At 37.9% G+C, this 16013-nt stretch overlaps 1 protein-coding gene across 1 annotated transcript in view; it reads right to left on the bottom strand.

The window, feature by feature from the left end:
• The window catches only part of LOC135225725 (T-box transcription factor TBX20-like), a 152306-nt gene that overhangs the window by 10109 nt on the left and 126184 nt on the right, over positions 1–16013 (bottom strand). Inside the window, exon 5 of the mRNA XM_064265103.1 lies at positions 12193–12431. Within this exon, the coding sequence (XP_064121173.1) occupies positions 12193–12431 (239 nt within the window). The remainder of the gene's footprint in view (positions 1–12192; positions 12432–16013) is intronic.

Raw genomic sequence — 16013 nt, 5'->3', positions numbered from 1 at the left:
CCGAGGGCGCGTTCATTCGTCTTGAACGGAGACGGATCGACTTCTTGCAAACACGGCTTTGTTTAATCGTTTTCAGAATATCCCTCCCCTCCCCTCCACCCCCCACCCCCGCTTCGCTATCTTCAAGTCGTGCAGAAGACTTTTGAGAAATGAGACCATCCCTGGATGTTTAATTGCTTTAGACACACACCTGTGTTTTCCGAAGGGCAATTAGCACGCGAAGGTGTGGAAGAAGCTGCTCGCCCTTCATCACGGCGAGGAACGCCAACCGAAACTGACTGACAGACTTGCAGACTGACAAACAAAGCAGGGAAATGTGCCATAAAATAAAAGAACATTAGAATCTATTCTTTACGAGACATTGCGTAATTCATGGTAAGATTGAACGGAAGATCATATTATGTAGCTATTGGTTACAAAATGAAATATGACTATTTTTCAAAGGTGGTTGTTTCTAGAGCTTTAAATACAGCATGAGTAGCTGCCTTTATTCCAACTGCCCTACTTTTAATTGTCTATTGCTTTAAATTCATAATAGCATCTTCATTCTACTGTAGTGTATTTCTTGTTTTTCTGGTGGGTTAACCTCGCTATTACTTAGACGTCAGAAGAAAGATTTTTTGTGTGAAATGAACCGGCAACATACAATTCTACATCTGCCAGTTATATCTCAAAGGCAAGCAAATGCATGAAAAGGAAAACTGAACCGACCAGTTGAAAAAATTGTGAAACCGACTCTCTCTCTCTCTCTCGCTCTCTCTCTCTCTCGTCTTAAACCGAAAAAAGATTACAGCATTCCGAACAAAAAACAAATGCCCCAAGTTCTGTGTCTGCGTTACCCAAGATATCAGATTAGTTTAAGTGTAATTATAGAATTCTGGAGCACCTTTTAGTACGAACCTTGAAAATACTAAGCGGCGGAGCTAATTATTTTAGCAAGGTATAATCAGTGCTTGTTCCTCTAACGGGATGTTAAAACGGCGCAGTATTATTATTGCAACGTAAGAAATCCTATCGATTTGGCAGAAACAGTTGTAAGTAAAGAGTAAAAGAAAAAAGATTGCAGGCTGTTGAATTCGAAACCATGCAATGAAGCAATTTCAGCTCCGCCATTAAATTCTCGTCGCTAATTACTGCTTTTGGTGTCATCAAATATCAGTAATCAAAATGGGCAAAAAATATCAGTTATAAGATGATGACACTAATTGCTCTGCTCTAATTGAGTTTGCTGATTGTCCCGAACTTTTGCAGCACATTGTACCCTATAAACCAGAGAATAATAATTATTTTTCATGGTTATTATTTAATATCTTTTTTAACTGTTATGGTGACTGTCATATCGTGCGGTGTATAGCACTGCCGTAACAAAGGTGTTTGTTTATGGGAATGATTTGGACAATTCAATTGGATTCTGTGTCGATGTTAATGGTCGAGTTAAATCATATTGTTAGATTGATAGTAAGAAAGAATGGCAAGAGCCTAGTTATTATTATTACAATTATTCTCATTATTATTATTTTGTTGTTGTTTACATAACAAACGAAGCACGATTGTGTTTTCGTTAAAAAACGAGCAAATATTCAGAATTCCCTGTATTAAGCATTTAACCTGGATAGTATTAACAGCAGGGATTCGAAAAACATAGAAAATATTTAAAACTAATATATAAGTGTTATCGCAACAGAGACTCAGGTGAAAGTATACATTTTCCAGACGTATCTTCGGAACTGATCTCGTCATTCCCGACAAAAATCTAACGCTGATTTTGATCGCACCAAAACAACGCACATTTGACGCCCAAGACGCTTCTTCCACGCCCGCGTTCTCTCTCTCTCTCTCTCTCTCTCTCTCTCTCTCTCTCTCAAACCCCACACACGTCGTACCTCCAGAGTGGATAAACTGAATGTAATTACAGGTGTGCCGGCGGCCATATCGCCGAGTCTCGACGCTGAAACTCACACCTAACTACAGTAATTGATAAGTGCCCCACCTCTTACCACCACCTCCTACCTCCTATCACTCCACCCCGACCGTTCCTCGACCTCCCCCAACCCCATACTTCCCCATTCCCCATTCCTACTTCTCCTCGTCTAACTTATCATCATCATCATTCCTTATCTTCTCCAGCGTCGTAGTTGTTTGATTATTTTTTCCTTTTATCTCTATTCGGGATTATTCTTCTTCCCGATGCTCTTACATCCTTTCTTTCTGTTCGTGTTTATTTTGCTGCTGCTCAGATGTGTTATTGTTGCCATCTCATTACTCGAGTGAATTTGCATTGAATAAATTGAAAGTTATGGAAGTGAAATGTTCAGTAGCTGTACAACATCACGCAACAATGAAATTCTCTTCGTAATATCAAAATAAAGCAAAAATTTTATAATACTTTTTTGCAACTTATTAGGTATATTTTTTATATAGATATTGTCTTAAAAAAAGGAGGTGAAAGTGGCCTAGTACTAGTAAATGGTAACATTCTCTCTCTCTCTCTCTCTCTCTCTCTCTCTCTCTCTCTCTCTCTCTCATTGATATATTTAGGTCGTTCTATCAATTTCACTCCCTGTCTATTTACAGGCCCTCGTTATCAATCACGGCTTCAGTTTCACTTTAGTTTTCAATTCGGAACTATTTTTTTATTTTTTTTCAGTCGGCTCATCTCATCAGCGCCTTTCTCTCTCTCTCTCTCTCTCTCTCTCTCTCTCTCTCTCTCTCTCTCTCTCTCTGTCAATCGTTTCGTCAATATTGCTTTCTATTCTTCTCTTGCATTGGGTAGGACTCATATATACCCATGGAAGGATTGGGTCGATTACTGGTGCTCTCTCTCTCTCTCTCTCTCTCTCTCTCTCTCTCTCGTTAATATCAATCAAAAGACCAATTTCACTTTTAAGTTTGAACATCCGTAGCATAATTCTGGACTGTTTTTTAATCGCCATAAATACTTAGACTGGAAGAGGGCGGGGCCCACCTATTTTAATGAGGCTTCTCATCAACCTTGGATGAAATCCGACTCATTTACAAAAAGAAGTTCCGATTATATCCGAGTTTGTGGCTGGTATAACTACCCTTCGACTGTCACCTATCATTTGATCGCCTTTACACTCACCTCTTCACTGCATCGTAAATCGCTCGACTGATTCTCAGGTTGTGAATGAATTTCATAATTAGTAATTTTTTTTTTTTCTCTCTCTCTCTATCTCTGAACTATACTCTCTTCTTATTAAATTGATGATCTGTGCAGTAGGATAAATATTATCGTGTACCTCTGCTAGAGTCGGGTAGGATTTTTCTTCGTCGTTTCACGGTTGTATAAAGTTTGTGTTTGATCATTTTTGTATAGTTTGTACTTCGTACTCTTACGACTGCATTTGCTTTTGTGGATTAGATCATTCGTATTATTTTCCCTCTTCCTACTTCCTCCTATGTTCTCTCGTGGGGCTGTCGTTCGTTTCTCCCCCTGCGAAGTATTATGCCAACTACGCCCTTACTAATGTCTTCGGGACGACCTCGGAAAGCCCTCTGGTGTCCATTATCATTTCTTATGGCACATCATTTTTGCATTTCCTCATCTCCCACGTCACGTAATGGGAACTTAAATTGAGTTAGGAGCTGCCTGCATTAATAGATTTTTTCCCCCCTCCTATCTCCTGGCTTCGTTTTTCTGTGACGTCTGAGCACTGCAATCATCTTCTTGGAATTAGAATTATAACACCAGAGCCTCTCTCTCTCTCTCTCTCTCTCTCTCTCTCTCTCTCTCTCTCTCTCTCTCTCTCATGAGACTCTCCTGTGCGTCTCCTAAATCAAAACATTCTCTCTCTCTCTCTCTCTCTCTCTCTCTCTCTCTCTCTCTCTCTCTCTCATGGGTGAACTTCGGAGTGGAATGTTTTGTGTGGTCCCTGAACGTGGTGAGATGTGTGAGGTTAGATGGAAAAGAGACCTGGAATATGGGGTTTTATCGGGTTTTATTCGAAAGGTCGTTATTTTTATGTTAGTGCTCTGTGCTTCAAAAGTGCATAAATATGTACTGCGCTGTACTGCATATTTCGCTTTCGTGTCCTTATTTTTTTTAGAAAGTCTATTAACTAAGATGTACACGGCGGCCTATTTAAAGACTGATCACTGGAAGAAAAATGTGTCAATAAACCTCTCTCTTGTCTTACATGGAGATGAACAGGACGATGTAAAGAGATTTGCTGAATCTCAAAATAATTTTTTAAGCATAGACAAAACTACAATTTTATAGCATTTGCTAATTTCGATCAAAATCGCCGCCGTTAACAGCTTATTATGACTTACATGTCTCTCTATGACCATGTTACGCTATATCTGTGTAATGTTAATCTTATAAATAATCGTGCAGTCTTTACCATTTCTTGAACAATTGAATATACACCATTGCTTGTTCATTTTTAATGCAACTCTCTCTCTCTCTCTCTCCTGGAGAGAGGGAGAGATGATGGGCAAGTGCCTTTAAACCATTCCTTTTGGTCGGCCACCTCCTTTCGTTAATTATATCCGCAGCCTTTTTATCGCTTCCTAATTGTGCTGTTCTCTATAATTTGTCAGAATAACACGGCTAACAGGTTATGAGGCACATCGTAAGCAGTAAGAGAGAGAGAGAGAGAGAGAGAGAGAGAGAGAGAGACGCTGGAATGTTTTAGCAGTCATAATAGAGGCCTTATGAGGTGAAATCTCTCTCTTTAAGGTATACCACTACCCATCCAGCCCCGCCCCTCCCCAACGCCCACTGGCTCATCTGTTGGTGGTCGGGGTGTAAAAGCAATTGGGTGGGTGCCCTTAGAGGGTTAAGGGATGGATGGAGCAACGGAACGGCCGAGTCAGCGATTTACTGTTTCTGCTTCTCGAGGACGTCGGCATTTGCACCTTTTTTCCGAGAGCGATTGATCCAGCCGAGTTCAGAATCCAAGCTGATGTTAAGTTCATCGCATTTATGCTTTAAATGGACACACGCACACACACATAAATGAATATATTTAGATATCACTAATACACGTGGGACTTTTCCATGTATTAACAAATATAGATATATACATACACACACACATTTTGAGAGATCCGGCATTCTGGCCAAATATGCCGTTATTATCCTTTCATCACTGCTCTAAGTAAAAAACACATGTTTCTTTATGAATCACACACTGATGCGAAATAAAATGGATTACAGCATAAAAGCACACACATCCACTTACTCACACGTACACACACACACACACACACGTGTGAGTACGTGGATGTGTGTGCTTTTATGCTGTAATCCATTTTATTTCGCATCAGTGTGTAATTCATAAAAGAACATCTGTGTTTTTTATTTAGAGCAGTGATGAATGGATAATAACGGCATATTTGGTCAGAATGCCGGATCTCTCAGAATTTGTGCTCCGTGCAGTGAGACAATCCTAATGTAAAAACAAAGAATAATAAATATAAATATTTTAAGTTTGTGTATTGGTTATCATATATTATCTAGTTTAGACATTTTTTCTCTATCATTTAAAATTCTATTTTGCAGTTGTTTTTTTTTAAATACCCGGATATAATTTTCACTAAGAAATGATAGCTGCGGGATTAAGCTATTACGAAACCCAGGAATACGATAATTTTTTCATGAGTGTAAAGTTTGGAATATCCAAAATACAACCTCTCTGAAGACAAAACAACATTAAATATATCGATACAGCTTTCCCTGGAAAATCAATTTACAACGCCTTATACGTGAAAGGATTAGTTTTTTTTATATATATAAGCAACCCTCGTTAAGTAACCTCAGTGTTGTTAGAACGTCGGTTAGTGTGGTTAGCGGAGTGTTTGCGGACACAGGGAAGCGAAAATCTTCCCATCATAAAGTTTGGCGTCATCGGAGTGTTTGGTTTTTTGTGTTTTTTGTTTTTATTTCTGTTTTCTTTTTCGTACCAGTTCTCTCCCTCATTTTCTTGTGTCTAAATGGTCTCTCGGGTGTACAAGTAGGCTACACGAGTTGTACAAAAATATCTTCCTTGAAAACATTTTATGCTTCCTTGTAGGAATGCAAGGAAACTTGTATGGAAGCTGATTCGGAATTAATAATAATAATAATAATAATAAATAATAATAATAATAATAATAATAATAATAATAATAATAATAATAATAATAATAATAATAATAATAATAATAATAATAATAAATGTGATCAGATTCAAGCGGTTACAAAATGAATAGGGATTCCATTGAAGTTTATATGTAAATATGTATCAGCTCTGTACAAAAAAAGTAATATATATTTACATATTTACCCCTTGGACTTTCTGTCCGACAATGATAACAAATTATTTCAACTGATGGGCCAAATATTCACTTGGTTAAAAATACTTTCTTGATCTATGAACCTGTAGTGTTTTTTCCCTAAGTTTTATTTGCTAAATTATGAATTTTTACAATTTCTATATTTAATTGTATTTATTTGTTTCATTTATATGTATATACAGCATATGTTTTGATATTTATGTCATTGTTTTTATCAGATTCTTAAATATTTGTGGTATTTTGTATGTTTGCTTAATTCCATCTATCAGTCATTTTGTTTCTCTATTTATTTCCTCCTCTCCGTCGCCATTTGGCCTACAAGAAAAAATCCATTGCTTCAGTCTTGTCTCTTGCGGACAAGTAACATGCTGGAGATAAATTAATGCATCTTTAAATATGACGTGTCTTACGTCTCTTCAGACAGACAAATGGTCCTTCTGTCTCTTTATATTCCTGTCATTCACTCTCATTTATTCGCTTGCTTCTCTTGTTACTCCGTCTTCTGGTTACACTTTTTACTGCTCGCCTTTAATGCTGTGTTGGTATTTATGCAGTTGCAGTCGTTACAATATAACCGTATTCTTGTCTGCTCTGTATTATTATTATTATTATTATTATTATTATTATTATTACCGCGTGATATTGTTAAGAATGTTCATTGGTTTGTATGTTTTTACACTTTTCTTAATTCATTTCATATCTTTATTGTTTGAAATATTCTCCTTCTCTCTCAGCTTGAAAACGTTATTAACAGAGACCATTATTATAAATGGCACCCCTTCTCACCCCTGCTTTCTCGCACTTTCTCTCAAAAACGAAAGTCCTCGCTCTCCCAACAGTCTTTTCCTGTAGACGGTCTACGCAAGAGCAGAGCAGCGGACCTTTCGGAACTTCCCGGAGGAACGCGAAGAGAAGAAAAGGAAAGGAAAGGAAAGGAAAGGATGGTTGTTTTTGATGCGAGCTGCCCAATCCAGCCTGTGTTATCAGAGGTGTCAAGAGCCAACACCTTCTCACATTACGCCCAAACACCCAATTTTTACACCAATGATCTCTTCCGTCGGCCCAACAGGGCCATCGGTCACCGGCGTCCCTAAAGGCCACAGGGTAGGGCTTAATAGGCCCAAATTGACCACTAGAGGCACGACTCCGGTTACGACCCGAAGGCTGGGAAGCTCGTCCTCGACCTTATGTTAAATGTCAACCCGGTTTAGCTTTTGTAGTTTATACAGGTCGCGGTCTAAACATTCGAAGGCCAGTTTACTGTTACGTGTCTGGCTATTTTCTCCGTCCGGGATTTGAGTCGTTTTTGGCTCCAGAGGGACTGACTCCTCCAGTGTTCACAGTCAGGAATGTCTGTTTGAAAAAAGAATATATATATATATATATATATATATATATATATATATATATATATATATATGTGTGTGTGTGTGTGTGTGTGTGCGTGTGTGTGTGTGTCTTTGCGTGTATAAGGGCGTTTTGCTGTTTAATACATGAAAAATATAGCAAAAAGCAACTATAACAAAAATGAGCAAATGGTAACGTGCTAACACTACAACAAAAATAACAACTATAATAATAATAATAATAATAATAATAATAATAATAATACAGCCATCGTTTCTTTTCCTTTTGATCATCATTTACGTAAACGTTTTCCTTGGCATCCGGTAACAGTCACGCTTTTATATCCTTAACAGTCTCTCTCTCTTTCTCTCTCTCTCTCTCTCTCTCTCTCTCTCTCTCTCTCTCTCTCTCTTTGCGGGTTGTAAATCTTGGTTGTTTTTGGTCGTCCACACCCTCACCACAACGGCGACAGCTTCAAACCATGGCTTACAACACGTCCGTTAATACGCCAGTCAAAAACCAAATTACTCCGAGGGGCCATAAACCTTAATTTCCTGTATATTACCCTTACACGTTTCCAGGGGGATAACCTTCACATATCTGGCGCAATTTTTAGCCTGTGAAGTGATTGGACTTTGCCGAAATCTCTCTCTCTCTCTCTCTCTCTCTCTCTCTCTCTCATCTTGGTAGTAGCGCATGCTGTAGTTCGCAAATGGAGGACCTTTTTCCGATTCTTAAACCGGGCCAGGAGGTGCGATTGACCGCGATGCTTATAACTCGGTATGCCTCTGTTGAGGTGAACAGTGACCTATATATGTGGTTGTTAGGCGACTGTTGTGAGTCGTGTATAGGCTGGAGAGAGAGAGAGGAAAAATAGTCTAGACGTGATTGGTCATTACCTCGTCAATATATAGTATATAGTCACAAAACGAGAGGACCTCGATGAGGTAAACCTCATTCTTAGGGGAAGAAACCGTTTATAAGATAATCTCTCTCTCTCTCTCTCCTTTAGAGCTCGCTGACCCTGGAGCCACTGGATCAGCCACCCACTTGACATCATTAGGCCGTCAACCAAACCCAATACGCCATTAACTAAGCTCAATAAACCATCGGGCAGAGTCAATTAACCATCTGATCAACCGTAATCAACCGTAATCGCCCATCGACCTGTGATCCTGCCGCTTTTAAGAAAACCATTCGCTAAACGCTTCGATGTTGACGTCACAGCAACGGTGGATGCTGCGCCATGATGGAAAGCCTCTGGCCGAGAGTTTCCGTTCGTTTCATGTTTGCAAAATGGGCTTCACAGCAACTGCCGTCATCTATGCTTAACACTCCATTTATTTCATAAAAATTATTTTTCCATCCATTTTATACGTATTATTTTTCCATTCATTCATACGAATTATTTTTCCATTTATTTCATAAGAATTACTTTTCCATTTATTTCATATGAATTATTTTTCTATTAATTTCATGCGAATTATTTTTCCATTTATTTCATAAGAATTACTTTTTCATTTATTTCATAAAAAAAAATTTTCCATCCATTTTATACGAATTATTTTTCCATTCATTTCATACAAATTATTTTTCCATTTATTTCATAAGAATTATTTTTCCATTTATTTCATAAAAATTATCTTTCCATCCATTTTATACGAATTATTTTTCCATTCATTCATACGAATTATTTTATCAGTTTTTTTTAATATGCAGTGTGAGGTGTTTACGTGCTTCTGCCATTTTCCCGTAAACGATTTTCGTTCGCTATTTGCTTTTCATTTAATAGAATAGTTTAGTTTTCATCACATTTAAAAGTTTCCTTTCGGTTAAAATCTTAAAATCGTGTTTAAAAATAAACAGAATCCCTGTCAACCTACTTTTCTTAATAAATCCGATCAGAATTTGATGCTAATCATAATGCAGAAAACTTATTCTTTTTGAAACATTTTCTATCAAAGACAAAAACTATTTAGATTTAATTTTCTCGAGAGTTATTTCTATATTAAAGGAAAATTTCAAGCATGAATTCGGTCTGATTTTATCCTCCAGAAATTTATCTCCTTTTGAAAATTTTTGTATGTTAGATAAAGTCCTTTTCATATGTTTTTCAAAAGTTTCTCTCTGTGTTCAGGGCAAAAATGTACATCCAATGCGGCGTTCCTCTGGATAAATGACTGTTTGTTTTATATGTGTCGCGATATTTTCTTTCCTCTGCCTCATTATCTCGGTAAATGTATTTAATACCAAGTTTCATTTTTAACCCTTTTCATTATTTTGTTAAAGATGATGGCTTACGAAGAAGAGAGAGAGAGAGAGAGAGAGAGAGAGAGAGAGAGAGAGAGAGAACAAAAACGAAAGAGATGAGGCCCTCCAAGAATTACCTTCGGAACCTGTCATTAATTCTATAAACAGGCTGAGGGTTTGTTTGGTAAGGCATCATTGAGAAGAACAACGGCCACTTATCCCTGAAATTCACCGAGACATTGACACCAAAAGCAGGGCATTGAAAGGGCACGGGGAAAAAATCGCTGCCCAAGAAAAACACAATATAAAAAAAAAATAAAAAGTAAAAAAAAAAAAAAAGTGGGTGGAAGTGCGTCGGCGAAGTTCTTTAGCGGCGCAAAGCTTTAGTGACTAATTTATTGTTGGTGAGAATATTACATTGTTCTTAAAACAAGCGCCGGCACCCCGGGCTAAGATACATCATGTTGCCCACTCGTAGGGTGAAAGATTTTTTTTCCCTCTCATAACGACTCCGGCGGAGGAAGGTTGGGGCCGATAGAGAGAAAGAGGAAGTTGAAAGGGAAAGATGTAGAAGGGTGCGTGCATCCGCAAGGAGATGGGTAGATGAAGATAAGGAAGATAGGTGGATACTTGTCTACCTAAGTATCAGTTTTCGTGAAGTTAAAAGAAGATGAAATACACGATCGACACTTCCAACAAAGTTGACTGTGTCGTGAATGTTTATCTTTGACATAATAATTTCAAATCTGCTAGTTACATATGTGTGTGTGTGTGTGTGTGTGTGTATATATATAGCGAGAGAGAGAGAGAGAGAGAGAGAGAGAGAGAGAGCGCTCGACCTAACCTGAGCTCTCGGGTCCGTGTCTAGTCCGTGCGGGCTTATCATTACCAATTTTACGGGCAGCATATGAGGCAAAAAAATTAATAAAGGAGAGGAGAAGTATGCGGTGTAAAATGTGATATGTGACACGACTTTGACTCTTGTATCTCTTGTCCTCACGGCCCACTGTGCCTTTAACAATCGAGGGAAATATGGACTTTACACGAGTAGTACTTATGGATGAAATTACCGACGAACTTGTCAAAAATATGGACCAAACGGACGGGATGGTAAAAGCTTTGTGGTCTGTCCTGTAATTATGGCCTCAGATGATAATTATCTACTTAGGGACGTATTACAAAACTTGTCCTGAGCACACCTTTCTGAAGGTTTGGCAGCCAATCACGGAACTTCTCTCTCTCTCTCTCTCTCTCTCTCTCTCTTTCTTGTACAGCTTCTGTAAGTATGTTCAGCATTACCTAAGTGAACATTCGTTCATAACAACCAACTAACTCTTGCCTGGTAGATTCTGAATAATGACAGATTATCTAAGACAACAATAATAATAATAATAATAATAATAATAATAATAATAATAATAACCCAGACTGCAAGGTATATGAGATTACAACACGTAGTTTCGACTAAAAACACTCATATAATGAGAATAAACCTAGTATAATCGAATAATAATACGACTGTTATAACAAAACAAAAACAATGGAGTTTGACAAGATAACTCCCGCTCACATCATCAAGTGAGACCAGTGGTCGCGTTGCATTCTAGCGGATGAAAGCTTCAAGATGGCGTTCCTTAGCTAACCTTGAGCGAAAGGGTTCCCGGTGCTTGCCATTCATCGCATTAACTAAGCTGTCTGTAAGATTTCTGGCTGGAAAGAATCGCCCTCCAAAATATCTCAGCCTTGAGGAGGGTGCTTCATGAAATTGGGTTTGAAAGTCTGGTCCGGCTTGTAGAGTCTTTTGTTTTGTAATTACTTATTTTTTAGATGAATATGCTTTAGATGAGTCTGCCGTTGCAATCTGTTAGACTCGAGGAGACTTCTTTGTAGATTTAATTCTTTGTTTTTGTTGTATCTTTTCATTTAATTACCGTTTACAGGTGGAGACTTAAAGACATTCCTCAACAGAATTGCTTTGAGAGTCGATTGTATGGAATTACTTGAAGAAAAAAATTGAGACCTGAGAAGTTTTTGTTGTAGAATTGCATTTCAATCAGCGAATTTTGAAGGTGTTCTATTACTTATTACTTTTGAAAACCATAGGGGCAGGAGAAAAATCATAAAGAAAATTAAAGCAAAAGCAATACTTTTAAAAACTGGAAGGACTTGGAGAACATCTCCCAAATAATTACAATTTCAAAAAACAGATGGAAGTGGCTTCCTTTACTGAATAACTTTCCAAATTAATAGAGCATTCGCAAAGCTCCTTTTTAAAAGAAAGAAATAAATAATTACCTTTCGAAATCGGTGAGCCTGGAGGAGTCCCTGAAGCCCTTGGCGAAGGGATTGCTGTCGATCTTGAGTTTGGTGATGAGCTGGTTCTGGTAGGCGGTGACCGCCGTGAAGACCGTCTGCGGGAAGATGTAAGTGCGGTGGTCCTCTTGTTCCAGGTCGGTGATGGGACCCGAGAACCCTTCCTTCAGGCGCACCAGGTGGATGCGAGGCTGGTAACGGTGCATGGAATTCAGGACGATCTGAAAGGTGCAAGTGTCCTGATAAGTTACCTACCCATGTCAATGAGGGCCTATTCAAAAAGTAGGTTCTTACATTATAATCTTGTGGAGCATTACTTAAGGGTCTTTGCGATGTCCGTTCGTCCCCGAACTGAAACCTCTTTCACTCCTTTTACTGTACCTCCGTTCATAGTCTCTTTCTTCCATCTGACTTTCCACCCCCTCTAAGAATTACTGCATAGTGCAAACTGCAATGGTTTCTTCCTGTTACACCTTTCACACTTTCTTAATATTAGTTTCCCTATCAGCGTTGAATGACGTCATAGATCCCAAATTTTATTCCGATACAAAATAAACAAAGGATACAAATTAGATTTAACTATAGGGACGATCACCGGCTGACTGAGATTGTTCCGGAAACAACAGTATTGCGAACGTGGTGAAGTGTCATTATATCTTTGTGAATAAAACCACATTAAAAAAAAATTCAGCGCAACATTGAAAGGGAAGTATATATACCAGTTAAACTGGAAATAGATGGAAACATCACAGTTATGCATCAGCACGACCATAATAATGTATCTCGAGTGTGGGTGTTAGGTATCAAAACGACAGAAAACGGAAAAATGTTATTCGATACAATATGTTAGAAAGTGAGCTGACACCAATTATGCATCCGCACGAGCAAGTGTCTCTTTTGTATTATCTGCTAATGATGACTCGCTGAAAAAAGGATAAAAAACCTTGGGTTTCTGTGTACCTGTCAAAACCACCTGTATTTTTCTAACGAATAACTTGCTAATTGAATGGCATGTCAGTCTCAGTCCGTTGAGGTAAATCTTTGCGTCACGTGATCGGTGAGCTTACGTTCTTGTCTTTCAAGTAATGTTATTATTCTATTGCTCGTAGTATCAGTAAAATTAATGATTCCAGAAAGGATGCAATGACAGCGTGTAGGTACATTGAAAAATAAAATGCATTTTGCAGTCGTTAAATATTTGGGAGCATGCATTACTTTTTCTTCTTAAATGACCAGCAAACACCCCTTAATCTTTCGCGATGAACGTTAAAACCTAGGGCGATAACGAAAGAGAGAGAGAGAGAGAGAGAGAGAGAGAGAGAGAGAGAGAGGAAAAAAACGCCTAAAAAGAAGAAGAAACGACCGAACTCATCCGCTGCAAACGAGACGAAAAGTCTTTCCGATGAGTGCTCATCTATGCGCAGCCTCCCCATTCATTCAGGGACCGTCATTTGACGTTTCTTGTCTTGTCAGGGCCGGGGTAGCTATCTCTCGCCTAATTGGGCCATAATTTCTCTCATCTTTGTTTGTGGAATTGTGCGAGGAGCGGTGATTGTTATCCGGTGTGTCATGAGGAATAAATGAAGAGACGTCATTGTTCTGAGATGTTTTGATGAGGTGTAAGTATACAAGTATACAAACAGAGAGAGAGAGAGAGAGAGAGAGAGAGAGAGAGAGAGAGAGAGAGAGAGCTGATGTTTAAGTAAAAGGGAAACAGTAACTCTGTTGGGGATGGTAAGGCCGACAGACATAGAATATATAACAAGACATACTAGAGAGAGAGAGAGAGAGAGAGAGAGAGAGAGAGAGAGAGAGTCCAACCTAAAAGACAGAAAGACAAGGCATGAAAAAGTACTGTAGGCCACAAGGAAATCGTTATTGATTATACCGAAGAAAGTCACGGTTTTGAGTCGACGAGCATGTCGGTAGTCAAAGCGTGCGCACGCACACGCACACGCATTCCCCCCTCCCCACCTGAACCCCTAACAGGTCATTGGCCATATCCATGCCCATGCCCATGCCCAGGCGAGGTACTTCCCTCCCATCCACTCGTCTCCTTACTCTTCATCAACTACGTGTCATGTCTAATGTTGTCAGGGCATTTCAAAGCAGAAATTGTCACATTAGGAAGAATCGTTTTTCGGATTCTTGGGGTCAGACGGCTCCCTTTTGGCCCGAGCTATGCAAGGAAGTTTTTTTTTTCTCTTCCTCTTCTTCTTCTTGTGTGGAATGAATTAGGGAATGAGGTGAAAGTATCCAAGTTCATGTTACTGGGTGATTGGGTATTAGTTATATAGAGGCTGTAATTGTATATGGCACGAGATAAATTAAGTATTATTATAATATAATTGTCATTGTATAATGTAGGATTGCTGAACCTTAAATAACTGTACCTTTGCATTAGTGCAGTTGAATTTGAATGTATATCATTATTACTATTACTAATTTCATTATTACTATTATCTATCTGTATTTAAGCTTTCACATATTTAAGCTGTTATTTACAAGTATTTATGAATTTCAGTTATTTAAGGTTCAGGAAACTTACATTATACTAAATATAATGACAGTATTATAATTATACTTAATATACTCGTGCCATATACAATTACAGTGTGCAGTTACAATGTTTCATGGTAACTGCCTACTGTATTGGAATATGGCCGTGAGATAAATTAAGTATTATTATTATCATTACACGACGTATGGTTTACCGCACCTTAAGCAACTTAAGCTTTAGTACAGTTAGATAATGTTGATAATATTAAATATGTGTGATTAGCATCCACTGCATTTTATCATTGACTGATCAGTTTAATTCATATTGATATTATTAGTATTATTGATATTATTAAAACATTTGTCAGTGTAGTACTGACTCAAAGCCCTTTAAAAGAAATCTCACCGTGTTCGTTTATTCTTCGTCTGTGTAAGTAGATTTATAAGTATCAGATACGCTCAGCTTACTGTCTTATTTTCATAAGTGCGCTTAGTAAGTACACTTAATATATAAAACCTTCTATGTCAAAGAGATTCTAATAATTAAGCCTTTGATGTATACATACATTAAGGCAAAAAAAATGTTTTTTTAATAGAAATAACATTTCATTGCCCATCTGCTGTGCCATTTTTCTCGTTAACGTCATACTCTCTCTCTCTCTCTCTCTCTCTCTCTCTCTCTCTCTCTCTCTCATGTTCAAGAATTTATCTGTACATTTTGGTGCATCTCTGTACTGATGATATATATATATATATATATATATATATATATATATATATATCTATATATATATATATATATAAAAATATATATGTGTGTGTGTGTGTGTGTGTGTGTGTGTGTGTGTGTGTGTATGTGTATGTATGCGTATTTATGTATATACATTATATATATCTATATATATATATATGAGTATATATATATAAAAATATATATATATTATGTTTTGGGTTATGCTTATGTATGTGTATGTATTATATGTATCAGGTTATGTTTAACCCTGAGTGAATGTTTGTCTGTATCTCCCACCTTTACAGCAACAGCGATCATGATAAGATGATCATTATTATTTTTAGTTAACAGTGATAGCAGCAGTAGTAGTGGTAGCAGTGGTAGTTAATGTTCACGGATTATTTCGGAAACCGTATCTCCTAGGGAAAAAAAACTGGGGTTTTAGTTCCTCTCTCTCTCTCTCTCTCTCTCTCTCTCTCTCTCTCTCTCTCTCTCTCGGGGGTACCGTCTTGGGGAGTACCGCCCCCAGATAAGGGTGATCTGGATGTGTTTATGGGTTTCTTCAGGGAGT

This window comes from Macrobrachium nipponense, chromosome 13, assembly GCF_015104395.2.
Source record: "Macrobrachium nipponense isolate FS-2020 chromosome 13, ASM1510439v2, whole genome shotgun sequence".
In the NCBI taxonomy this organism is placed as follows: domain Eukaryota; kingdom Metazoa; phylum Arthropoda; class Malacostraca; order Decapoda; family Palaemonidae; genus Macrobrachium; species Macrobrachium nipponense.
This window is presented reverse-complemented; position numbering and strand designations above follow the sequence as displayed.